The sequence below is a fragment of the Mustela lutreola genome, chromosome 9 (genome assembly GCF_030435805.1).
Source record: "Mustela lutreola isolate mMusLut2 chromosome 9, mMusLut2.pri, whole genome shotgun sequence".
NCBI lineage: Eukaryota > Metazoa > Chordata > Mammalia > Carnivora > Mustelidae > Mustela > Mustela lutreola.
In genome coordinates, this window is record NC_081298.1 from 124,580,551 (window position 1) to 124,605,279 (window position 24,729).

Genomic DNA, 24,729 nt, shown 5'->3' on the forward strand with positions numbered 1-24,729 from the left:
AAAGCTGTAGACGTGATGCGAGGGCCCCAGCAGAAACTATGGGGCAGTCAGAATTTCTAGAGCTGGGAGGAAGTCTAGAGACAGCCAATCCCTATCATCTCCTATGGAGGAGCACACTCAGGTGTGCTCACAAAAGTGAGGTGACGGTGTCCACAGCACCAGCCAGTGGCAGAGTGGAAACTTGAATCCACATGCTATAGATGAATGTTTGTGTGCCCTCCAGGATTCCTCTGTTGAAAACCTAATGCCCATGGTGATGGCATTAGGCAGTGGGACCTTCGGGGGTGATGAGGTCATGAGGGATTTGTGCCTTTTTTTTTTTTTTTTAAGATTTTATTTATTTATTTGACAGAGAGAGATCACAAGCAGGCAGAGAGGCAGGCAGAGAGAGAGGAAGGGAAGCAGGCCCCCTGCTGAGCAGAGAGCCTGATGTGGGACTCGACCCCAGGACCCTGAGATCATGACCTGAGCTGAAGGTAGTGGCTTAACCCACTGAGCCACCCAGGCGCCCGGATTCGTGCCTTTTTAAAGCAGCCCAGACAGGTCTCTCACCCCTCCCACTGTAGGGGGACACAGCGAGAAGGTGCTCGCTATGAAAGTTAGCCAGCTGCTTCTCTCCTGATAGCACATCTGTCAGCGCCATAGGCTTGGACCTCCCAGCTTCTAGAACTGTGTGAGAAATAAATTTTGCTGTTTATAAGATATGGAGTTGAGAGTAGTTTTGGTATAGCAGTGTGAAGAGATGAAGGCAGGTTCCCTTACTTCCCACCAAGTGATCTTAACTGAAGGTCAAAGGAACAGTAATACTGCTGCTGTGATTCCCAGAAGAAAAACTAACTTGGCGAAAATGCCGCTTGGGGGCAAACTCTGAAGCAGATGGACCTGTCTTTTGTAGTCTGAAAGCACCCAGAGGCCAGAGGCTCTCTAATGGTGCCTCGATCAGTCTGGCCTAGAATTTGTACCACAGGGCTGGCATAAGACCACATGCATCCTGGCAGTGGGGCTGCATCTGGGGTCAGAGATGGTACCAAAGTGGGAGCCAGGAGCCAGCTGTGCTCCTGAGTGCCTTAGTTTGCCAAACTGATAGTGGGGACTAGGCATTAGGGACTAGGTTAGAGCAATGCAACCTTCTCCCAATGCCTCTGGCCCCTTCTAGAGGCCAACAGCGGAGGGGCGGGGGGGTGTTGCCACCGACAGCCATGAAGTCCAGCCTCTCTTTGTGCCACAGAAGACCAGGCACTTGACTGCTCTGATCTGGGGACTGGCCCTAGTCCCTGCTGGCTGTTGTTAGCAGGTAAAAAAAGGGCCTCGTGGCTCCCAGAGCAAGGTTATGCCCCAGGGGCTTCTTGCCATCTTAAGGCGGGGCTCACTTGCAGTGCTGACCCCTGGACCCAGAGTCTGGGGTTGTGAGGTGCACTCCTCCGGATCTAGCGAGCGACCAGACTTGAGGCTGCGACTGTCATTGCTTCTACAATCAGTGCATGTTTCTCGCTGACGTCAGTCGGAGCTGTCCTGGAGCTATATAAGGCTGGCGGAGGTCCCGGGACAGACCCCGGGTTCCCCGCGGTGCCCTCAGCCCACCCGAGGGACGGAGACTGGAGGGACGGAGACTGGAGCCCCATCCCGCAGCAGGCAGACACTCTCCGGCAACCTGTGAGTGGCTCTGAGCATCCGCCCTGACTCCCTCAGCGTCAGGACTTGGCGCTCAGCTCACCCACCCCGATTCGCCCAAGGGGAGAGAGGGAGGACCGGGCTGGGCAGCCGCTGGGGCTGGAGGGAAGGTTGTGGGTACCAGCCCGCAACCGCAGGGGCGCGGCAGGGGAGCTTGGATGCGCGCTGGAAGGGGAGTGGTGCCACCTGCGACTCCCCCGCGTGCGCCTTACCCTGCGCTGCCTCTGTGTGTCCAGGGTCGGCGGCACCATGAAGCAGGGGGGACGCGCGGCGCTGCTGGTGGCGCTGCTACTCCTGGCACAGCTGCGCCCAGGGAGCAGCCAGTGGAGCCCGGAGGCGGCGGCGGCCGGAGTCCGGGACCCGAGTCTGCGCTGGAGCCCCGGGGCGCGAAACCAGGACGGCGGGGCCCGCGCGCTGCTCTTGCTGCTGGCGGAGCGCTTCCCGCGCCGCTCGGGGCCGGGCCCGTGGGGATCCCGGACCGCGGGGGAGCGGCCGAGACGGGACGACCCTCCGCTGTCCATTGATCTCACCTTCCACCTGCTACGGACCCTGCTGGAGCTGGCGCGGACACAGAGCCAGCGGGAGCGCGCTGAGCAGAACCGCATCATATTCGAGTCGGTGGGCAAGTGATCAGCGGGGTCTGCAGCCACGAGAACCTCGACCCCTGTTCCCCACCCCCGGGCCGCGTGCGCGCGGCTGGAACGGACCCAGTCCCGCGGGCTAAAGCGGCCCAGGGATGCCCGGAGCACTCCGTGCGTCACCAATTTTTAATAAAAGTGCTGAAGAGCCTTTGGCCTCGGATGTGGGGTGCGGGGAAGCACAGCAGGGTGGGAGCCCGAGGAAAAGTGCGGCCTCCGAGGCCGGCGGGAGGGGACCGGAGGCTGCCCGAGGGCTTCGGCAGAATGGCTTGCAGCCGGCGTCCTGTGTCCCTATCGAACCCCAGGAACTCAAAGTCCTGGTGCCGCCGCACCACCCCGACCCTCTTCCCTTGGCACCGGGCTCGCGAACCCGTGCTTGATATCAAGGGGATGCCCCACGGGGGTCATTCCACTTCCGCCCCTCAAATGGTCCCAGATCCGGAGAAGGGCAGGATGGTGATGGGGTCGCCTCTGAAGCTGAGGCGGAGAGTGAGCAGTGAAAGGAGCCGCGGGTCTGGACGCATTAGCCCTTTATTGAGCCCCTCCCCCGCGGCGGGGCGCCGAGCTGAGTGGCGCAGCGGTCTCTGCGCAGGTCGTCGGCGACCCCAGCGCCGGGACCTAGGGGTCAGTGCCCGCCTGTGCCTGGGAAAGAAAGCTCAGTGGGCGGGCGCCCCAAAGGAACAAGGCAGCTCCGCACCCCGACTCCGCCCTTTTCCCCAGCCACCTGGCTTTCTCCTCTACCGCTCCACCCAGCAGGGTCTCCCAGAGCCCAAGGGGAAAGGCTGGTGGGAAAGAGCGTACTTCTGCACGCGCGCTAGGGGGCGCCCCTCCTGCCGGGGGCAGGGCGGCACTAAAAGAGAGGAGGCCACCAGCGACTCCTGGGGCCGCAGGAAGGCGTCACGGAGGAGGTTGAGTTGGGGGGATGGGGAGCCGGAGCGTAGGGCCAGCCCCGCCAGGCCCCTCGGGACACACTCACCTTCTGGCCCCTCCGGCCGCTCTTCCTCCGGCCCCGCGCCGCCCTCGTCCCCGTCCAGTGCCACTTCCTCATCCTCGTCCTCCCCGGAAGCGCCTAGCCCCAAGGAAGGCCCCGTGAGGTGGGGTCCCTGCCGCTCCGGTCCGTGACGCAGCCCAGGCCCCGGCGTCTGCTCCGGCCGCCCCGTCCCCGCGGCCCGCCGCCCCCTCCCATCCTCACGCCCTCACCCGGCTGGAAGTCGATGGTCCTCAGCATTTCGGCCACGTGCTCCACGCTCACGGTGAACTGCTCCATGCTCTCGTAGCCCGGCTCGGGCCGTCCCGCCAGCTCCACTTTCGACATCGCCCCGACCCTGCGGCACGGCAGCCGCTCAGGGGGACCGGCCCCAGTCCCCTCACCCCCCTCCGCGTGGCGGCGGAGCCCAGGCAGCCCCTTCCCTGCCATTGCCGCTCCGCCTACTCACTTATTGATCAGCTCCTTGGCCTGCTGCAAGGAAGAAAGGAGGGTGAGCGTAAGCACCGTGCCAAGTGCTGGCAAAGTCCCTTTCTGGTGCCCGCAGTGCTGCGGGGCGGGCAGGGATGCATATCCCGGTTCGTGGAGGAGAAAACGGACTCAGGCGGGGGGACCTGCCCCGGGCTGTGGGGCAAGTGGGGACCAGAGAGGAGGCCGGAGCCCAGCCCTCCATGTGCCAAGACCCCCTCCCCCGCCCCCCGCAACCGCTCTGCAGCCTGCCTCCCTCCGCCAGGGCCCACCTGGAGGTACAGCGCCATCTGCGGCTCCTCCATGGACTGGATGGCGGACTCCACGAGCTTGGAGGAAGCTTCCAGGTGGTCTCCATACTGGCGGATGAGGCCCCGGACTCGCAGCAGCTTCTCCTCCTGCTCGCGGGCCAGCGCCTGCAGCAGCTCTGCCTTGCGCTCCTCCAGTACCGAACAGAGGGCCTCGAACCTCTGGTTGAGCAACTGCTTTTGCCTCCGGCTGTTGTCCTGAATGGGGGGAGCAAGGATGAGACCTCCAGCGGGAAGAGCACTCACCCACTTGTCCCACTCCCCATTTAGGGACGCCCCAGACAGCCAAGAAGAAGAGTTCCCCACACACAGTGGCCAAACATTCCCAGGTCTTTGCAGTAACAACTACAAGATTTTTAAAAATTGAGATATAACTGACTTTTAACATTATATTAGTATCAGGTGTGCCGTGTCATGAGTCCGTATTTGTATATACTGTGAAATGATAACAAGTCTAGTTACCATCTGTCACTAAATGTAGTTAGAATTTTCCCCCCTGTGAACATTTTAAAGATTTTCTCTCTTTAGCAAATATAAGATTTTAAAGGACTTCAGGGGTATCTCTGGCCCTAGTTTTTACTTGTATTATCTCATTTAACTCTCAAAAATATCCAGTGAGGTAGTCGTCATAGCATTCTCATTATCAACAAAGCACAGAGAAGTGAAGTAAGTGGACCAAAGCCACAGAGCTAGCCATGGGGCACAGCTGGGATTCAAACCTTGCAGGCTGGCTAACTACCCCACTACTTGGGATTCACCCCCCCCCCCCCAGGAACACAGAAATGTCCCCTCCATCCCCTCCCAGGCTCACCTCAATGGTCTGACACACTTCCTCCATCTGCGTGATCACTGCTTGCACGCGGTCGTTGCCTGCCACCAGCATTGCGATGCCATCACTGAGCTCGCTCTGCCACACACACACACAGGCCATCCCTTAGAGCTGGAGGACGCTGTCTACAGCTGTACCCTCCCATCCCAGCCAGAGCCACCTGGGAGAGGACTGTCCTGCCGCCCCACCATCAGAGCAGCCATCCCAGAGATCTAGATGGCTTGGAGCCATCCAAGAAGTGTGGAAGCACGTTTATGGATTCTGGAAGGGGGTGGAAAGAGGAGAGCCTTCCACCACCAATTGAGAAAGGAATAGACATTTGCCAAATATCCACCAAATGCCAGGCCTGGGACTAAATGCTTCATCTGTAGATTCATGCCTTCCATCAATCTGGAAAGATTCTTCGTAATAATTTGTTAGGATACTATTGCCTCTTCTCTATTCTCTCTGTTTTCTCATTCTGTGATTCTGAGGTGATGTGTGTGTTCATCCTTCTCAGTTCCCAGTGCTGCATCCGAGGCTGCTTTCTCAGGCCCCCTTTCCTGTTCGCTAGTTCTCTCTTCAGAGGAATCTGTCGTTTAATTCACCCTTTCAGTGTTTTATGTCAACAACCACGCTTTTGTTTTTAAAAGCTCTATTTGGTTCTTTGTTAAATCTGCATGTTTGGTAATCTGTTATCGCTGGGGTTTTATTCCATCTTTTTCAGAAAACATTTTATATACAAGGACTCTCAATTTTTTAATAATTCTGATATCCGAATCCCTCAGGGGTTTAATCTGTATTTTTTGTTTCCACCGACTTTACTCATGGGTTATACTTCTTTCTGTACCCTCATTTTTGAATTAATATTTTGTTGTTCTAAATCTAAGGAAAACCCAAGGGCCTGAATTGAGGGGGTTTTCCTCTAGGCAGATTCAGCATTCACTTTTGTCAAAAGCCAGGCCTCACGTCTGACTGCCTTCGTTCCTGAGGTCCCAGCTTAAACCGGGTTTGTGGGAATCTTCAGGTCAGGTGTCCACCTCTCAGGGGTCTGGAAGCATAGTCTCATCTCTCTAGTTCAGGAATACTGCCAGCTTTTGCCCTTTGATATAATTTTTATTTTATTTTTAGAAAAGATTTATGTAGGGGCGCCTGGGTGGCTCGGTGGGTTAAGCCGTTGCCTTCGGCTCAGATCATGATTTCAGGGTTCTGGGATCAAACCCCACATTGGGCTCTTTGCTTAGCGGGGAGCCTGCTTCTCTCTCTCTGTCTCTCTGTCTCTCTGCCTGCCTCTCTGCCTACTTGTGATCTTTCTCTGTCAAATAAATAAATAAAATATTAAAAATAGATTTATGTAATTTATGAGAGAGAGAGAGCAAGAGGGTGAGCAGGGGGAGGGGCAGAGGGAGAAGATCTCAAGCAGACTCAGCGCTGAGCATGGACCCCGATGCGCAGTTCGATCTCACAGCCCTGGGATCACAACTGGAGCCAAAATCAAGAGCCAGACACTCAACTGACTGAGCCACCCAGGCGCCCCACTGATATAATTTTTAAGTTGTTTTATGTCAAATGTAGTTGTGTGGTGGTGAGAGGGCCTGGAGAGTATCTAGGCCACCAAACCGAAGTTTCTGGTATCCATTACCTAATTGTATACTTAAAACAACTTTGGAACTTGGCACCCTTGTCCCCATTTTACAAGGGAGGAAAGTCAGGGCTAGGGAGGTCAAGTGACTTACCTACAGTCACACTGAGTCATGCACAGAGCCGGGACTGTAGCCCTGATCTGCCAGCCTTAAAGCCAAGTGGAGTGAGAGGCTGAAGTTGGAGACCCTGTTCACTGTTCCCAGCCCCACCATGCCTGCTCCCCCGGCTGTTTGGTACCTTCTGGCGTTTGTAAATGGTGGGCAGTGGGGCCACCTCGCAGTCCTTGTGGGCGCCGAAGACCTTACAGAGGGAGCAGGTGGGCACCTCACAGCTCAGGCAGTAGATATTGATCTTCTCCTCTTCGTGTTCCTCGCACATGAGGTGCTGCTCAGCCTTGGAGTGCAGTGGCCTGGAGGGGAGCGGGCAGGATGGCAGAAGGGTCAGGGGCCAGGCTGGAGGGAAGTGGGGGGGGGGGGTTCCACAAGTGTGGGGCTGCCCAGGATCCCATCCTCTGATCTCTAAAGAGGCAGGCTGATTTTTTTCAGCCCTTCCCCTTGACTGATGGGCTTCCCAGCTGTGTCCCAGGCTCTGCTCCTTAGAGGGACAAGAGGTCCTGATAGCTCACCGGGAAGACTCCTGCTTGTAAATGTCGATGATGTTCTCCACTAGCAGGTTTCGCTGCAGGCCATAGACACCATGTCTGTCCAGGACAACCTCATGCCTGCAAGATGGGCAGCGGAAACGGCCCCCCGAAGACACCGTGGTGGAGCCCCGGGACTGCCATAGAGGGTTCGAGGCCTGTAGGGACAAGTAACATGAGAGAACAGAAACGGTGAGGCATGAGGACCCAGGGAAGAGGAGGCAGGGGGAAAGGTCATGAGGGCGGAGGTGTAGAATGGCAGAATGCGGAGGCATCAGCTCTTCCCTACAGTGGAGCCCTCCTCCTCTGAGAGCAGCTCAGGCGGGTGGCCATGGAGATCGTCTTTCCCACTTTTGCTTCATTACTCCTTAAGCATCCCTGCGTCCAGAGCCTAACTTTGGTCAGGGCCCAGTCGGGATGGGATTTCTCCAATGGGGCCCAGCTTGCAGGTGTGGGAAGACACTGGTGTTGACGGGAAGGCTAAGGTTGAAAATAGGCTCTCTGTGGTGCAGCCAGTTCCTCTTGGGGCTTGCATGGCCCACATCTGAGGGTAGATTCTCTGGAGCCCTTGGCAGGGAAACTGAGATAAGTGGTGAACAATAACACACATGACACCATGCTAGGTTATTCTAAGAAACCATCCCCAGAGACTGGGAGTCAGGAGACCTGCATTCTTGGGCTGCCCCAACACTGTTCTAATACGTAAATTTGAGCACACATTCAATGTCTGCAAAATTAAGGATGAGATTAGAATATTCCTTCTACAACAAATATTGAGTGTGCCAGGTAATTGCAAGGCTCTGGGGATAAGGTATGAATATGTGCATCCCTGCCCTATGGACGAGCAAACCGAGCAAAGTGACATCTACATCCAGCAGGCTGGGTGTTAGGATAAGAGTAAACCCAGGAGGAGGGCTTACAAGAGATGTTCATCACTTACATCTCTTAGGAGAACTTGCTTCATCCCATCCTGAAAGGGAGAGCCCTGCCATGGCCCAGGCCACAGATGAATGGCTCAGAGTTGAGGAGGCGATCCCCTGACCCAAGCAGAACCAATCAAATGTCCTCTCCAGGAATTTGGAATTGAGACACAGAGGCGGAGGTGGCTAGATAGTGTGCAACTTTGAAACGGGAAAAAGACCCATGGAACTGGGCCAAGAGCTGTCACTCAGTGCCCTTGGACTTGTGAAACCCAAGGGGTCAGAGAGTGTGAACAGGAAGGCTGGTCTTCAGAGAAGACAGAAGAGTCAACCTGTGGACAGCAGAAGAGAACGCAGAGACCGCTTGTCCTTCGATGTCTACCTTGTCTTCTTCGGTAAGAGAGCCTCTGAATTGTTAAGCACACGGAATAAAGATTGTGTGTCCAAGTGTCCCTTCTAGCTGGGTGTGACCAGGTGACTGCATTCTGGCCACTGGGATATAGATAGCAAAGTTTTGTGCCATTTCTAGCAAGTATTTTTAAAAAGATTTTATTTATTTATTTGACAGACAGAGATCACAAGTAGGCAGAAAGGCAGGCAGAGAGAGAGAGAGAGAGAGCTGAGCAGAGAGCCCGATGCGGGGCTCCATCCCAGGACTCTGGGATCATGACCTGAGCTGAAGGCAGAGGCTTCAACCCACTGAGCCACCCAGGTGCCCCTCTAGCAAATATGTTCAATGGAGGGACAGCCCCTCCTCTTTTCTCCTTCCTGCTGGCTAGAACGAAAATGGAGTGGCTCAAGTTGAAGCAGCCATATTGAGCGAGGAGGTGGTCACATGATGAGAATGGCAGCAAGATAAAAGGAGTGAGTCTCAGATGAGGCAGTCCTGGACTGCTGGCCTATACTTCCACCTAAGAGAAAAAAAATGTTTTAACCTCCCTTAAGTCTTTGCTATTTGGGGTTTTCTGTCATTTACAGCAGAACTTAGTCCTAACTGGCTGGAAGACCATAAACTCATAGAGACTAATGGGGAGAACAGTCTACCTGTGACTTTGCAAATTTAGATGTATTTCCTACAGTTGAGTTCGATGGAATTCTCCAAATTCTTTTTTTTTTTAATATTTTATTTATTTATTTGACAGACAGAGATCACAAGTAGACAGAGAGGCAGGCAGAGAGAGAGGAGGAAGTAGGGTCCCTGCGGAGCAGAGAGCCCGATGCGGGGCTCGATCCCAGGACCCCAGAATCATGACCTGAGCCGAAGGCAGAGGCTTTAACCCACTGAGCCACCCCGGTGCCCCAAGAATTCTCCAAATTCTTAAGCTGGACCCCAGCTAGAGGGCCCCATCTGTGTACGACAGCACCCAGAATACATACAAGCGTCCAAGTCCACAGTCTTGTTTGAAACTTTAAAAGCAAGAGGTATAGCCAAGGCAGGAAACTTGACCCCTGTGCTGGAACATTCTCTTTAGGCAGTGGGTTAAAGTATAAGATCACGGGGCTTTTGCTTACTTAATGCAATTACCTTTTATTATTTAGAATCCAAATGGGTAAGGAGCTGTTGGGAGAGCTCTAAGGCTGCAAGTTCCTGGAGATATTTGGCTTCTCTTTGATGTGTTGGTGGCTAGCATATAAATGTACTCAGTGAATGTTTGAATGGATGGAAAGGGGACAATATTCTGAAGTCTTAGCCCAAAGCACAAACTTCTGAGGGGCCTCTCTCCCCCCTCTTCCTCTGCACTGCCCCTCCTTCCTCTATACTCAATATTTAACATTCAGCTCATGTTCCGAGGGCCTATTATGTGCCAAGCACCACGCTATGGACTTCTCAGACGTTACTGAATTTAACTCTCAAGAATTTCTTATAAATATGGTGCAGGAGATGAGCATTTACCTGCCCCCCCACTTAGGGACAGTGGCTAACTGGTCACATACTTCATACCAGGTTTTGCCCTAAGTCCTTTTATTTATATTAACTCATTTAAACCTCTTATCAACCTTATGAAATAGGTACTACTATTAGCCCCATTTCTAAGATAGGAAATTGTAGCCCAGAGATGTTAAATAAATCGGTCATGGTTATCAGCTAATAGGTGGCAGAACCAATATTTGAACTCGGGCACTCTGACCCGAGTCCATCCTAAAAATCAATATACTACATTGTCAGAGGCAATAAAATTGAGGCCACCTGAAGAGTGATGCCCAGAGCTAATATTCACCTCTCCGACTCTCAGGTAAAACAGATTTTAGTAAGGCCAAACACCAACCCTTCACAAAGGAAAGAAACAACAATGTAGAAGTCAGCTGTGCAACTGCGGGTTGATGTTATGGGAGCAGAGATAAAATCTGACCCATCCAAACCAAAATCCCATGAAGCAATATAAGGGCCCAGCTTGCAACCAGAATGTGAAAAGGAAAGGAAGCCTGCTTCTCCCTCTCCCACCCCTCTGCTCCCATCTTAGGAAGACTTCCTCCCATGGATCTCCACATGCCCCCAGGAAAGAGAATTCCTCAGATTCTGTGTGGAAAAATATTCTGCAGCAACATAACCAAATTGAAACCCTCAGTCGCCTACTAATCCAGGTCATACCCCTCTGATTGCCACAGAAGCCAAAGGACCAAACAGAGATTGCAAACCAATGATAACATCCAGCCAGCCGGCTTACATTTGGGTGGACAGTGGAAGAAAGCCAAGGTAAACAGAGGGTTGAGTAAAGAATTCACCCTCAGCTTCAGAACTACCCCTGTTCAAAGAGGAAACATAAGCAGAAAGGATCCAACAGAAGATACAAGCCAAGCAGGGAGCCTGCTTCCCCCTCTCTCTCTGCCTGCCTCTCCCCCTACTTGTGATAGCTCTCTCTTTCTGTCAAATAAATAAATAAAAACATTTTTGAAGAAAAAGAAGAGATATAAGTGATCAAAGCTGGACAAGAAAAGTGAACTGGCAGAATTAAGAAATCATGTAAGGGGCGCCTGGGTGGCTCAGTGGGCTAAAGCCTCTGCCTTCGGCTCAGGTCATCATCAGGTCATGATCCCGGGGTCCTGGGTTCGAGCCCCACATCGGGCTCTCTGCTCAGCAGGTAGCCTGCTTCCCTTCCTCTCTCTCTGCCTGCCTCTCTGCCTACTTGTGAATTCCGTCTATCAAATAAATAAATAAAAATCTTAAAACAAAAAGAAATCATGTAAAATATGTTAGCAATATAAAAACAAAATTCACATTTTACACAACAGTAGGAAGTAAAGTGTGTGACATTGACAGTCACCTAGATTGTGATGGAAAGTAACAGGACAAAAGTAATCAGGACCACATGCTGCAGTGTGGGTCAACCTTGAGGACATTGTGCTAGGTGAAATCAGCCTGTCACAGAAGGACAAATATTGCATGATCCCTCTCATATGAGGTACCTAAAAGAGTCAAATTCATAGAGATAAAAAGCAGAATGGTGGTTGCCAGGGACTGGGGAGCAGGGGAGTGTGAAGTTAGTATTTTAATTGGTACAGAGTTTCAGTTTGGAATGATGAGAGGTTCTGGATATGGTAATACAACAATGTGGATATAGTTAATCCCACTGAATTACACACTCAAGAACAGTTAAGATGAGGGGCGCCTGGGTGGCTCAGTCATTGTCTACCTTCAGCTCAGGTCATGATTCCAGGGTCCTGGGATCAAGCCCCGCATTGGGCTCCCTGCTCCGCCAGAAGCCTGCTTCTCCCTCTTCCACTCCCCCTCCTTGTGTTCCCTCTCTCTCTGTGTCTCTTTCTGTCAAATAATTAGAATCTTAAAAAAAGAATAGTTAAGATGATAAATTTATAGTATGTATTACCATAATATAAAAAAAAAGTGTTTTTTTAAAAAAATATTTATTTATTTATTTATTTATTTATTTATTTATGAGAGAGAGAGACAGAGAGTGGTGGGGAGGGACAGAAAGAAAAAAAATCCCCAAGTAGACCTTTGCTGAATGCCAAGCCCTATCTGGGACTCAATCCCACGACCCCATGGGATCACGACTTGAGCCAAAACCGTGTCGGGCGCTTGACTGAGCCATCCAAGTGCCCCTAAGAGGAAGTTAAAAAAAAAAGAAAGCAATCAGGACTTGCTGGGATGTCTGGGCCAAGGCGGATGGACCAGGAAGCACGCTACTCCCTCACCACTTCCCCACACCATAAAGACATTTTAGTAGCTCATCCCATTAGCTAATCACTGCCATTCTCTTGGGATTGTCTCTGGGAGACAGTCCATATCAGGCAGTCCAACCTAAATCCTTTGTTTGAAGAGCACCTTTCTGGGGAGCTGGCGAGCTCACTGGCAGGTGGTGGGGAGGGGTCGCACCCGTGGCCTTTTTGCGGTTTGCCTGCGGCTCTAGGGCAGCTCCCTGGATTGGGTACCACAGCCCACCCTAGATTTCCCAGCCATCCATGTGTTCCACAGTTTCCTTCTTCTTTCAAAGCTCAGTTCCTCCTGCAGGATCCTCCCTGGGGTGGCTGGCTGGCTGGCTTTCCTCTTACCCTCCTGGGCACACCCCCCCTTCCTGTGATTGCCTCAGCAATGTCTCCCCCGCCCAACTCCAAACCCCACATTGGTCGCTAGACAGTCCTCCACACTGATGTGGTTTGGAGTTAAGGCTCCTTTTTTTTTTTTTTTTTAAAGATTTTATTTATTTATTTGTCAGAGAGCGCGAGCGAAAGCGAGCACAGGCAGACAGAGTGGAAGGCAGAGTCAGAGGGAGAAGCAGGCTCCCCGTGGAGCAAGGAGCCCAATGTGGGACTCGATCCCAGGACGCTGGGATCATGACCTGAGCCGAAGGCAGCTGCTTAACCAACTGAGCCACCCAGGCGTCCCTGGAGTTAAGGCTCCTTAACTCTTGGCACACTCATGTTGCTTAGAGGCTGTCTCTGTGTTACCCATGAGCTAGCTCGGTGTTTCTCCAAGTGTGGTGTACATACTGATGACAGGCATGGAGATTTTAGGTGGTATGCAAATGGACATTGAAAATTTCTATGTTTATTTTGTGCATATTAGAAAAAATAACCAGCCTACATAGTGATTTTTCAAGAATTTTGTCATTTAGAACGAAGATAGAATGATCACGTAAGATGTTATTTATTTATTTGGTGGAGAGAGAGTGAGCACAAGCAGAGGGGAGGGGTAGAGGGAGAGGGAGAAGCAGGCTTCCCCCGAGCAGGGAGCCGGATGCAGGACTCTATCCCAGGACCCTAGGATCATGACCTGAGTTGAAGGCAGACGTTTAACTGCTTAACTGACTGAGCCATTCAGTCGCCCCTAAAAGTGAGTCATTTTAAATCGAAATAATCAACCATGGCACAGGTGGTACATAGCTATGGCAAAAATCAGGAAGGTGAAAAGAGAATGAAGACCGGGGAGTTGCTCTAACCCTTTCCTGATTCCTTCCTCACTCAAAACTTGTCTGTCTCATGTCCCAAATTTTTTTCAAATGCTGGCGGTTATTTTGAGAAAGTCGTCTGTACTGGATATGTGGATACAATTGTTACCCCTTCTTGGTAACATTTCTATATTTTAACAGAAGGCATTTAATGTGGCACAATATAGGGAAAGCAACAATGATCTGAAGATCTGATTTTGGATTTGGCATTTACAACCTTAGGAAGGCAATTTCTCTCAGGGTCCCAGACTCCTCAGATCTAAAAAGATGGATCTGTACTTAGCACTTGGTCCTGATGTTTTGTGAGCCATGAGCCTTGATGGATAAAATATGGTAAGAATTTCAGATACCCTGACCAATGTTGATTTGCCTGTGAGATGGCAAAGGAATTTTATAACAACCTCCGCCCTCACACCACAGAGGCCATCAACTCCCTCTCTTTAACTCCGTGATCCAGGGTCTTACTTATCTGTGTCTGTGCCTCCCACAGCTGTCCCTAGAGCCCTCTTCTTGTCTCATAGAAGTAGTTTCTGAAATCCCATCTCTGAAATAGTCCTAGTGTGTTTGGATGGATTTATTCATTCTATCACTTGTATTATCTATGAGGCTTGAATTTTATATACCTGTATTATCATAATATACCTGTATAATCAAAATAAACAATAGTTTTTTCATATAGGAAACATACTGGTTATGTGACAGTAAAAGAGCAACTTTAAAAATATTTTATTGGGCGCCTGGGTGGCTCAGTGGGTTAAGCCGCTGCCTTCGGCTCAGGTCATGATCTCAGGGTCCTGGGATCGAGGCCCGCATCGGGCTCTCTGCTCAGCAGGGAGCCTGCTTCCCTCTCTCTCTCTGCCTGCCTCTCCATCTACTTGTGATTTCTCTCTGTCAAATAAATAAATAAAATCTAAAAAAAAAAAAATAAAAATAAAAATGTTTTATTTATTTATTTAATAGAGAGAGCGCGAGAGAGATCACAAGTAAGCAGAGAGAAAGGCAGAGAGATGGGGGGAAGCAGGCTCCCCACTGAGCAGAGAGCCCAATGAGGGGCTTGATCCCAGGACCTGAGCCAAAGGCAGAGGCTTAACCCACTGAGTCACCCAGGTGCCCCAGTAGAAGAGCAATTAAATGAGCTATACCAGAGTTATTATGCTATTACCTTTCTTAACAGAGTTCTTTGTAACATGGGGAGATATTCATGTTATGATTTTAGATGAAAAAAGCAGGATGTAAATCTACATAGACAGTAGGATCCCAATTTTGAAATGGGTGATGGGATTCCCAGGCGATTTTAAAACTTTCTTCTTTATATTCATCTACATTTCCCAAATTTCCCTCTATAGACCCTGAATTACTTTTAAAATGCATTTTTTAAAAGTTAAATGTTTTTTCAATAATTGTCATCAAAGGATAGAATTGTGAGTTATTCCTTTTTCTTTTTCTTTTTTTATAATTTCTAATTTTTGTACAAGGACTTTGGGGTTTGAAAAAATTTTTTTACTTCTAAAAAATGTGGGACACCGGCTGGCTCAGTGTGTGGAGCATACAACTCTTGATCTTGGGTTGTGAATTTGAGATCCAGGTCAGGTGTGGAGCCTGCTTAAGAAAAAAATAAAATATTTTTAAAATGCAATGTTCAGGGGCACCTGGGTGGCTCAGTGGTTTGAGCATCTGACTCTTGGTTTCAGCTCGGGTCATACGCTCAGGGTCGTGAGATGGAGCCCCTGCGTCGGGCAGGGTGCTCAGTGAGGAGCCGGCTCGGGATTTTCTCTCAACCACTCCCTCTCTGCTCTTTCCTCTGCTCACACTCACTCCTTTCTCTCTCTCTCTCTCTCTCTCTCTCTCTCTCTCTCTCTCTCATAAGTAAATAAAATCTTTCTAAAAAATGCAATGCTCAGTTCTGACATGAAAGGAAAGGGGGCGCTAGAGTGCCATAAAAACCAAGAAGGTAAACCACTAGAAGAAATGTAACAAACTATGTTGGTTCAAGGGAGGGAACGTTTAAGAAGATGCCATTTGAAGATAGGGTGGCAGACAGGTAGGAAAGAGTTTAAGGAGAACAGAGAGACTAAGATTTTAAGTTACACACAGGGGAGGTATGGGGTGGGGGGAAGCTAGAAAGGTGGGTTTTTTAAGTGAAAGACTTTTGAGTTTAATGAATTAATTTTAGAAGATTTATTTATTTTAGAGAGAGAGGGAGTGGGGGGAAGGGTATGGGGAGAAATTCCTCAAGGAGACACCCCACTGAGCTCAGAGCCCAATGCAGGGCTTAATCTCATGACCCATGAGATCATGACTGGAGGCAAAAGCAGGAGTTGGATGCGTAACTGACGGAGCCACCCATGCGCCCCTTTTAAATTTTATTTTTTAAAAATTGTGGCAAAATCATAGAGGGCTTTAAATTCAAGGGTAAGGATCTGAACTTAATTTCGTAGACATGTTTTCTGAACTAGGAGAGAAAATAAGAGTGAATATTAATCTAAGAGAGGTAATTTGGATAGATGGGGAGAGGTTAAGGCACAGATAACTAGGAAGCAAGTGCCATAGTCAAAACAAGTAATGGGCCCATCCTCAGGCAGTGGCAGTGATCTTGGAAAAACTAAGGATGCCAGGGATGCCTTGGTGGCTCAGTGGGTTGGGCATCTGTCTTCAGCTTGGGTCATGATCCCAGAGTCCCAAGATCAAGCCCCAGGTCAGGCTCTCTGCTCAGCAGGGAGTCTGCTTCTCCCTCTGACCCTCTCCCTGCTTTGTGCTCTCTCTCTCTCTCTCAAATAAATAAAATCTTTAAAAAAAGACTAGGGATGCCAGAGGCAGAATCAGTAAGCTGACCATTCACTTGGATGTGGGTGGGTTGTGGGCAGAGGAGAAAGTCAAACCTGGATACTTGGGAAGATGATGGGACCTGTAATGCAGGAGTATTTAGCTGGAGACCACAGCCCCGAAAGAGCCTTGTCAAAAATTCTATGGAACCAGATGAGAAAAAAAAAAAAAAATCACACCTTGATTTTCACTAAGCTCTAGCAGAAATTGGGCATTTCCCTCAGTTATAAATGTAGGCAACAAACCACAGCAGTTGTAGTGGTACTTGGTTGCCCACAGAAATCACGAGCAGTTCACATCTCATTATTGCTGTTGCTCAAATACCCAAAAATAATTTATGCTTATCACTACCTCTAAACTACTTCAAGCCCACTTTTTTTTTTTAAGATTTTTTAAAAATTTATTTGACAGAGAGATCACAAGCAGGCAGAGAGGCAGAGAGAAGCAGACTCCCCAATGAGCAGAGAGCCGGACGTGGGGCTCGATCCCAGGACCCTGAGATCATGACCTGAGCCGAAGGCAGTGCCCACTGAGCCACCCAGGCACCCCTCAAGCCCACATTTTGAGCTCATGATTTAATGTGGTAATCAGGAGCACATACATTACTCTATCAAACATGTTCTAATTACTCTGGTAATTATACTCCAGTGTTTCTCAAGCTTTTTTTCATTACTGCTCCTTCCAGGAAACTTGTAAGACATTTTCCCCCCTCATATCAACCCCTCCCCCATTAAATTTTAGTACCAAAAAAATCTACAAAAATGAAACTCCTAGAGGCAGAGAGTAGAAAGGGGGTTTCCAGGGGGTGGGGTTGGGGGGGAATGATGAGATACTGATCAGAGGGAACAAGTTTTCCATTCTGAGATGAATGCATTCTGGGGCCCTGATGTACAGCATGGGGACTGGAGTTAGTCACACTGTATTGCCTACTTGGTGATTGCTAGGAGAGCAGTAGACCACACAGGGGTAACCACGTGAGGTGATGGATGTTTTAACTCGCTTGCTTGGTGTGATCGGTTCACAATCTCAAATCATCATGTGCATGACTTAAATATGTATAATTTTTGTCAGTTTTATCTCAGGACAGCTGGGTGGGGGGAGTTTTACCTGAAAGCAAAAACTAAATAAAAATTTAAAAATAAAATCACAATAAAAATATTCTAATATGGCAGATATCCTTGGGGCAACATCAGCTCTGCTGAGAATGTATGAGAATGCATGCTGTGTTCTAGTGGGATCCAGTCTCTTCGTAATAAAATGTATTTTAATGCAGTTAAAAACATTTTTCTTTTTTTTTTTAAGATTTTATTTATTTGACAGAGATCACATGTAGGCAGAGAGGCAGGCAGAGAGAGAGAGAGAGAGAAGGAAGCAGGCTTCCTGCTGAGCAGACAGCCCAATGTGGGGCTCGATCCCAGGACCCTGGGATCATGATCTGAGCTAAAGGCAGAGGCTTTAACCCACTAAGCCACCCAGGCGCCCTAGAAACATTTTTCTTACATAAACCACAGACATCGCCCTTAGGATCCACAGGCTTTACAACCTGACAAAGGGGTCCACGGTCCAAAAGGAGAACTTCCTGCCCTGATTGTAAGTCCTACACAGTCTCAGTTGCACGCTAAGGTGTAGATGGCAACCTGCTTACTACTGCTCCAGAGCTGACCATCTCTACATCGGACTAAAAAGATCTCTCAGCTGACTAATATTCAGTTAGCAAAATCCCATCTTCTGCTTCTGTTTATCTTTCTATTTCAAGACCAAGAAATAACACTGTATGTTAACCAACTGGAATTAAAATAAAAACCTAAAAAAAAAAAAAAAAAAAAAAAAAAAAGCAAGCTTTTGCAGATGGCTGTGTGGAAATACAGGGGATAGACCTGCTCTTAGCCTGATGAAACTACACTGTATATAATGCATCCTTTTTAAAAAAGATTTTATTTATTTATTTAACAGACAGAGATCACAAGTAGGCAGAGCAGCAGGCAAAGAGAGAAAGGAGGAAGCAGGCTCCCCGCTGAGCAGAGAGCCCGATGTGGGGCTAGATCCCAAGACCCTGAGATCATGACCTGAGCCCAAGGCAGAGGCTTTAACCTACTGAGCCACCCAGGCGCCCCATATAATGCATCTTTGAGTTGATATCTTCTTTAAGATATAAGCTTTTGTAAACAGTTGTGTAGAGGCATATGGCAAAAGACTTGTACTTAAAAAAAAAAAAAAAACTAACTAACTAAAAAAAAAAAAAAAAAAAAACTGATGGGCTCTGTTATACACAGAAATGTCTTTCTTCTTTCCTGAGATCTTACATTTTTACAAGAAAGCCAGCCCCATGCGGCAAAATTTCACATGCCAATGAGGTGATGTGTAAAGGAAATTCCATCACTCTAGGAAACGGAAGACCTAGATTAAAGTCCCCGCTCTGTCTCTTTGTGTGTCTAGAACCTGTGTCCTGTTCCACCGGGAATCACCTCCACCCTAACTCAAATGGACTCACGCATGTGAAGGTTCTCTGTAAACAAGACAACAATGCACAAAGGGTTGTTAACAACCCTAAAAGTATAAGAGCACACAGAACTACAGGCCCTGAAATAACTGCTCCTTCTTCACTGTGGAGGATAAAATGGAATGGAGAAAATAAATGGAATTTAATTCTAGGCTATGTTTAAGGCTTCTGTGTGGCATACATGCCTTGACCTGTCTTTTAGACTGTATGGCGCTTCCTCTTTCTTTCTTTCTTTCTTTCTTTCTTTCTTTCTTTCTTTCTTTCTTTCTTTCTTTCTTTCTTTCTTTTTTTGTAATATTCCATAGCACCTACTAGAAATGTTCCATCTGGGAAGAGGCTCTATGAGTTCAAGAGGAGTTTTTGAAAGCTATCTCCTCCAAAATGATGACCTGGCCAATGACGAGTAGTGGACCATGCAGACCTTCAGAATATATTGGAGAAACCATGGGAAAATGGTAACAGAAGACCAGAGATTTGCAGAAATGTTGAAGAGCCTTGGAAGAATTTAGATGTCGTTAAAAGCTTGGGAGAGGGATTCTGAGTGGAGGACTAGCTCTGCCTGACAGAACCCAGCCTAGCACAAGGGGTTGGCTGGAAGGAAGATGGAAGAGCAGAGGAGTGAGTCAAGTCAGGACACCGGTAACCAAATAGAAAATGCTTAAAAAATGGAAATCCAAGGGTGCCTGGCTGGCTCAGTCGGAAGAGCAGGCAACTCTCCATCTCAGGGTTGTGGGCTCAAGCCCCATGTTGGGTGTAGAGATTGCTATAAACAAACAAACAAACTTAGGGGGAGAAAAAAAAAGAAATCCATATAAGTTTTCTTGAATTTGTGAAATCAGATTGTTAGAATTACAAGGGTGTTAAAGATGAGCTTAAAGCATCCTTTTAATCTATACATGTGTAAACAGGCTTGAAGAGGTAAAATAACCTGATATCATGTGGCAAGAAAGGACTAGATTAGGGACTAGAACCCAAGAACCAGTCGTGGTCTAGGTTTCTTGTTTTCCGCTAAACAAGTTTCTTCCGTCAAGTGAGCAAAATCCCTAACCCTGCTGCAAGGTAAATGATATTCACAAACTTGCACTGAACCAATTTCTCATAAAGGAGACCCCTCCCCTCCACGCCACTGTTGAGCTGGGGAGGTCCGGGTGTCCTCAGCAGCAGTGGAAGTGGTGAAGGAGGCAGGCTCTCCCGAGGACCACAGGTCCTCACAGTGAATGGATAAGAAACGAGATTTCAGGGTGGAGAGAAACAGAGGGCATCTCTTTCCCAGGACACCCTTTATTAGAGAAGGCGGCCCTTTTCTTCAGATTCCCATATCTGTACATCTCTCCCTAGAAGGACACCTTCCAGAAAAGCTGTTCCCCAACCACCTTCTTCCAAGGCCTTCTGGTTGTCTGTTAAATCACAACAGGCTGCAGCCCATAAACAAGTGCCCACAGTGAAGTGGGGGCAGGTATAAAAATAAACTGAAGGCTGGCTTAAGGAAGTTTAGGACTGAATAGAGTTTACAAATACAGAAGCGCATGGGAAGATGTTTGTGTCAAATTCCCACACCAACAGCTTTCCCCTCGTCAAAGTGCTTGGTTAGCTGAGTGGGTGCAAGTGTGGAGAAATAGGGAGGGAGAAATTAGAGGAGGTTAATGTGGTATTTCGGTGTCTTTCTCTTTAAATTCAGAGTGAGAGAGAGAGAGGTATTAGGATTCTAAAGAAACCTAGTTAAATTGTGACGGCAACTATGTAAAGATGTGTATGGCCAGTGGGGCTTGAAAGTAATATACAAACGTGAAAATCACTGTGTTGGGGGAGGTAGGATTCTGGATGACTTTCTTCCAAACCCTTAATGCTGTTCAACATTTTCAATTAAATGTTCAATTAAACATTTTCCAGTTTGCTTCCTGGGCAATTAACCTGATGTTATAAAATCACAGTTCTCTGAAATTATTTTATTTTTTAAGATTTCATTTATTTATTTGACAGAGAGGTCACAGGTAGACAGAGGGGCAGGCAGAGAGAGAGATGAGGAAGCAGGCTCCCCACTGAGCAGAGAGCCTGATGTGGGGCTGGATCCTAGACCCTGGGATCATGACCTGAGCTGAAGGCAGAAGCTTTAACCCACTGAGCCACCCAGGCATCCCTAAAATTCTTTTATTTAAAAAAATTTTTTTTAAATTTTTAAGTAATCTCTGCACCCAATGTGGAGCTTGAACTCACAACCCTGAGATCAAGAGTCACATGCTCTGCCAAAGCCAGAGAGGGATTCCACAACTCCCTAAAATTCTTGCTTGTTGTCCATCACAGCAGTTTTTAGGACAGCAAAACACTGGACACCATCTAAATGTTTCAGAGGACTGATTTAAATAGGCTGCGGTCCAGTCATAACAATGGAACATTATGTCCCCATTTTATCTACTTATTTAGAGCTGAAAATGGGGGAGGGGCTGGGAGAGACAGAAGGGGGAAGGAGAGGGAAGGGGAGACGGAGAATCCCAAGCAGGCTCCGGGCTCAGCTCCGCCCTGAGTTTCGATCTCACGGCCCTGAGATCACGACCAGAGCCAAAAGCAAGAGTCGGATGCTTAACTGATCGAGCCAGCCAGGCGCCCCTACGCAGCCATTTTAAAACGAAGGCACAGATCTCAATGTGTGGAGATGGAACAACTGCCAAGAGAGAGTGAGTGAGCAAAGGCAGATGTAGGACCATGAGTGTAGCTGAAACACACACACACACATACGTACCCATCTGTGGAGAATCTCTGGAAGGATGCCCAAGAAAGTTGGAAATGGCCGCCTCCATTTGGAGAAGCGAAATGAGGGCCTGAGGTGGTCACTTGTCATGATATAAACTCCCATACTATTTTTTTTTAATGTGTGTGTATGTGTGTGTGTGCGCGCGCGCGTGCGTGTGTGTGACACTGGTTTAAGTTTTATAAGTTCTATTAACTTTCTAGGCAATGTTCTCAGGGTACTCTTCCTAAGTGGTTTTAAGATAGAGTTACCAAAAGTCCTATTCTTGTTCCCATACTTAGAAAACAGACAATCTGATTATGCCTACAGTTGTCAAAATGTGGAGGCAATGTGCGAAAAAACTAAATATGTTCATCTTTCAGAGGGAGATCTACTGAGATGTATATACATAAGTGCAGCCAAAGAACTGGGTCAGCCTCCCACCAGGCTGCCCCAAATAAAGCAGAGCGAGGAAATGAGCTGTTCACTCTTCTCCTTGGGGAGGGGGCAGGGCGCTCTGCACTTTTATAAGAGACTCATCATTGGGCACCTGGCTGGCTCAGCTGGTTGAGCATCTGCCTTTGGCTCAGGTTATGATCCCAGGGTCCTGGGATCGAGCCCCGAGTCAGGCTCCCTGCTCGGCAGAGAGCTTGCTTCTCCCTCTCCCTCTGCCTGCCTCTCTGCCTACTTGTGTATGCTTGCTCGCTCTCTCTCTCCCTGTGTCAAATAAATAAATAAAATCTTAAAAAAAAATAAGAAAATAGAAGAGACACATCAGTCCAGATCCAGAGAACCATCTCAAAGCTCTGGGAATCCTGTTGTTTCCTAAATATTATGCATAAGGTTTGGGTCAGTCCCAGGTCTCTCGGGGTCCAATCAGTATTTCAGAGCTTCAAGGAACCAAAACGGTGAGGCCCCTTAAACATCCTCTAGCCTGCACATAGAGAACCTGTCCCTGGGACCATCTGGAGATACTACGCGCCTTGTACTTTAATATTCTGGTCATTTTTAAAAATAGGACATATTATCTTCACTTTCAAAACTTCTCTTTGCTTTCATGTATTTCAAGAGCTAATGGAAGGACGCTTCACTGCAAATTCATGAGAAGGGCTGGCAAAATCTTGTTGCCATTCCCTCCTGGGCACGTCAGCTTAAAGGACGTTCAGAAAGGCACTTAGCACAGGGGGAAACTAAGATGGTGGGCAAGGAGAGGGCTCTAGCACGTGACTTGATGTCCAGAATGAGCAGAGAGAGCAGTCAGCCCTTCCCAGAGAGAGAAAACCACAGGCTCTGAGATATTCTGGAGCCAAACAATGTAATGGCAGGCTTAGACATTTAGAAGAAGAGGAGACAGAGGAGGGGCGCCTGGGTGGCTCAGTTGGTTAAGCACCTGCCTTTGACTCAAGTCATGATCCCAGGATCTTGGGATTGAGTCCCAGGTAGGGCTCCCTGCTTAGCGGGGAGTCTGCTTCTCCCTCTGCCTCTGCTGCTCCCCCTGCTTGTGCTCTCTCACTTGCACTCTCTCTACCAAATAAATAAAATCTTTAAAAAATGTTAAAAAAAAAAATAGGAGATGGGAATAGACCTCAACAGGAAGATGGCAGACAGAAAAGTGTAGTCACAGAGCACCACTCTGGGACAGCCTGACTTAGCTAGTGCATTAATTTTTTCCCAAACATGCTGCCCCAAGGAATCCCCCCACAAAAAGAGAGAGATAGAGCACGCGCGCACGCATTTTCTTAGTTAAGTTAAAATTCATTTGTGTTCAATACGTTTCCTCCTGAAGTCTGATACAGTTGAAGAATACGCGTTCGTGGCATCGTTATCACGGCCGTGCCTACCAAACTGGCCAGCTTTGGTCTATTCCGGGATTTTACTTCACTAGCAAGGTGTGCGTATGCGAGCGCGTGTGCACACATGTGAGCGTGCACTTCTCCCCTTACTCTCTCTGATCTTCGTTCCAGGGGCACAGGACAAGCAAGAAAACCCACTGATGAACCATTCTGGTATATGCTGCATTTCCTTCTGAAACCAGGAGCTAAAACAACATCTGTGAATGTGATTAGCTGTGCTTTGCCCCACAGGCTCACATCAACCAAAGCGAGTTGCATTTCTCTGCCTCCTCTCTACGTAAGTGACCACAGTCCTCTTGAACCAGCAGGCCCCTCTACTGACCCGATGCAGAATGGGGCACAGGTGTGAACTTCAGTTGGCGAGAAGTCGCGCTCTCCTGCCCACCGTCTAACTCTGCCCCCCAAAGATGGACGTGCTGAGCTTTGCCTCCAACACAAACCGTCCCATCATGGACTTTGCTCACAGGGATCATTTTGTCATGTTTATCTTCTTGGTATTTTCTCCAAGTCTCCCGTATCGTCCTCAAAACCCGAAACTCCAAACTGGAATGCCGAGTCCAGCGCAGATCACCACACAGCCTGGTGCGGGATCACCTCCCTCCCGGGCTCTAGTTCCTATGGGGGTCTTCTCTCCCCTGTGGACACTGGCCTTCCAGCTATGGTCCCCGCGCACGTCACCTGTCCTTGCCAGCCTGCAGAGCAGCTGCTGACTCATGCTTACTTTGGGATCTCCTGGGACCCCAGGACAGCCACCACCCACCGCGTGGAGGGCCCTGCCCACCAGCTTCTGGGGTCTCCGCCTCCTGGGCCCGGCCCACCTGGAAGACGTCGTTGGCACACTTGCGGCATAGGTTGTGCTGGCAGGGCAGGATCACCACCGGTTTGGAGAACATCTCCAGGCAGATGGGGCAGATGAGCTGCTTCTCCAGGTTGTCCATGCTGTGTGCATCCCCTAGCAGCGGCTTGAAACCCACTGTGAAGTTCATCCCCTCAGTGATCGTGCCTGCCCTGGCCTTGGCCCCAGTCCTGGCCTTCCCTGACTGCCTCTGGACCCTTCCTCGTTGACTTTAGACAGTCCGTGGGTTCTTATGTTCCCTTCTACTGCTCGCTCTTGAAATAGCTCTGCTTGCTCTCCTGTCCCTTCCTCCAACAATGCCCCTCGTCCTCAGATGGCGGTTGTCAGACACTGCTCTGTCTTTATCTACTCTTTGCTCTGTACCCCAGCCAGGCACATGTAAGCAAGCGAGCTTTCTCTGTCCCTCCCTCCCTGAATGACTCTTGTCCCCCCAAATTCCTCCTTTTGTTCTCCAAGTAACTCTTGTTCACTCTATGGGCAGCACT

The 24,729-nt window shown here is 48.9% G+C and overlaps 2 protein-coding genes across 2 annotated transcripts; one reads left to right on the forward strand and one right to left on the reverse strand.

The window, feature by feature from the left end:
• Positions 1 to 517: 517 nt before the first annotated feature.
• Positions 518 to 2,459, forward strand: UCN (urocortin). Its single transcript, XM_059188791.1, has 2 exons — positions 518 to 1,653; positions 1,908 to 2,459. The coding sequence occupies exon 2, from the start codon at positions 1,921 to 1,923 to the stop codon at positions 2,299 to 2,301; it is 381 nt and encodes a 126-aa protein (XP_059044774.1). The 5' UTR covers positions 518 to 1,653; positions 1,908 to 1,920; the 3' UTR covers positions 2,302 to 2,459.
• Positions 2,454 to 24,729, reverse strand: TRIM54 (tripartite motif containing 54). The gene is made up of 9 exons (XM_059188790.1): positions 24,207 to 24,729; positions 7,148 to 7,320; positions 6,760 to 6,931; positions 4,882 to 4,977; positions 4,035 to 4,268; positions 3,746 to 3,768; positions 3,510 to 3,634; positions 3,286 to 3,378; positions 2,454 to 2,951 (listed from the first exon to the last, which is right to left on the reverse strand). The coding sequence occupies exons 1-9, from the start codon at positions 24,372 to 24,374 to the stop codon at positions 2,935 to 2,937; spliced, it is 1,101 nt and encodes a 366-aa protein (XP_059044773.1). The 5' UTR covers positions 24,375 to 24,729; the 3' UTR covers positions 2,454 to 2,934.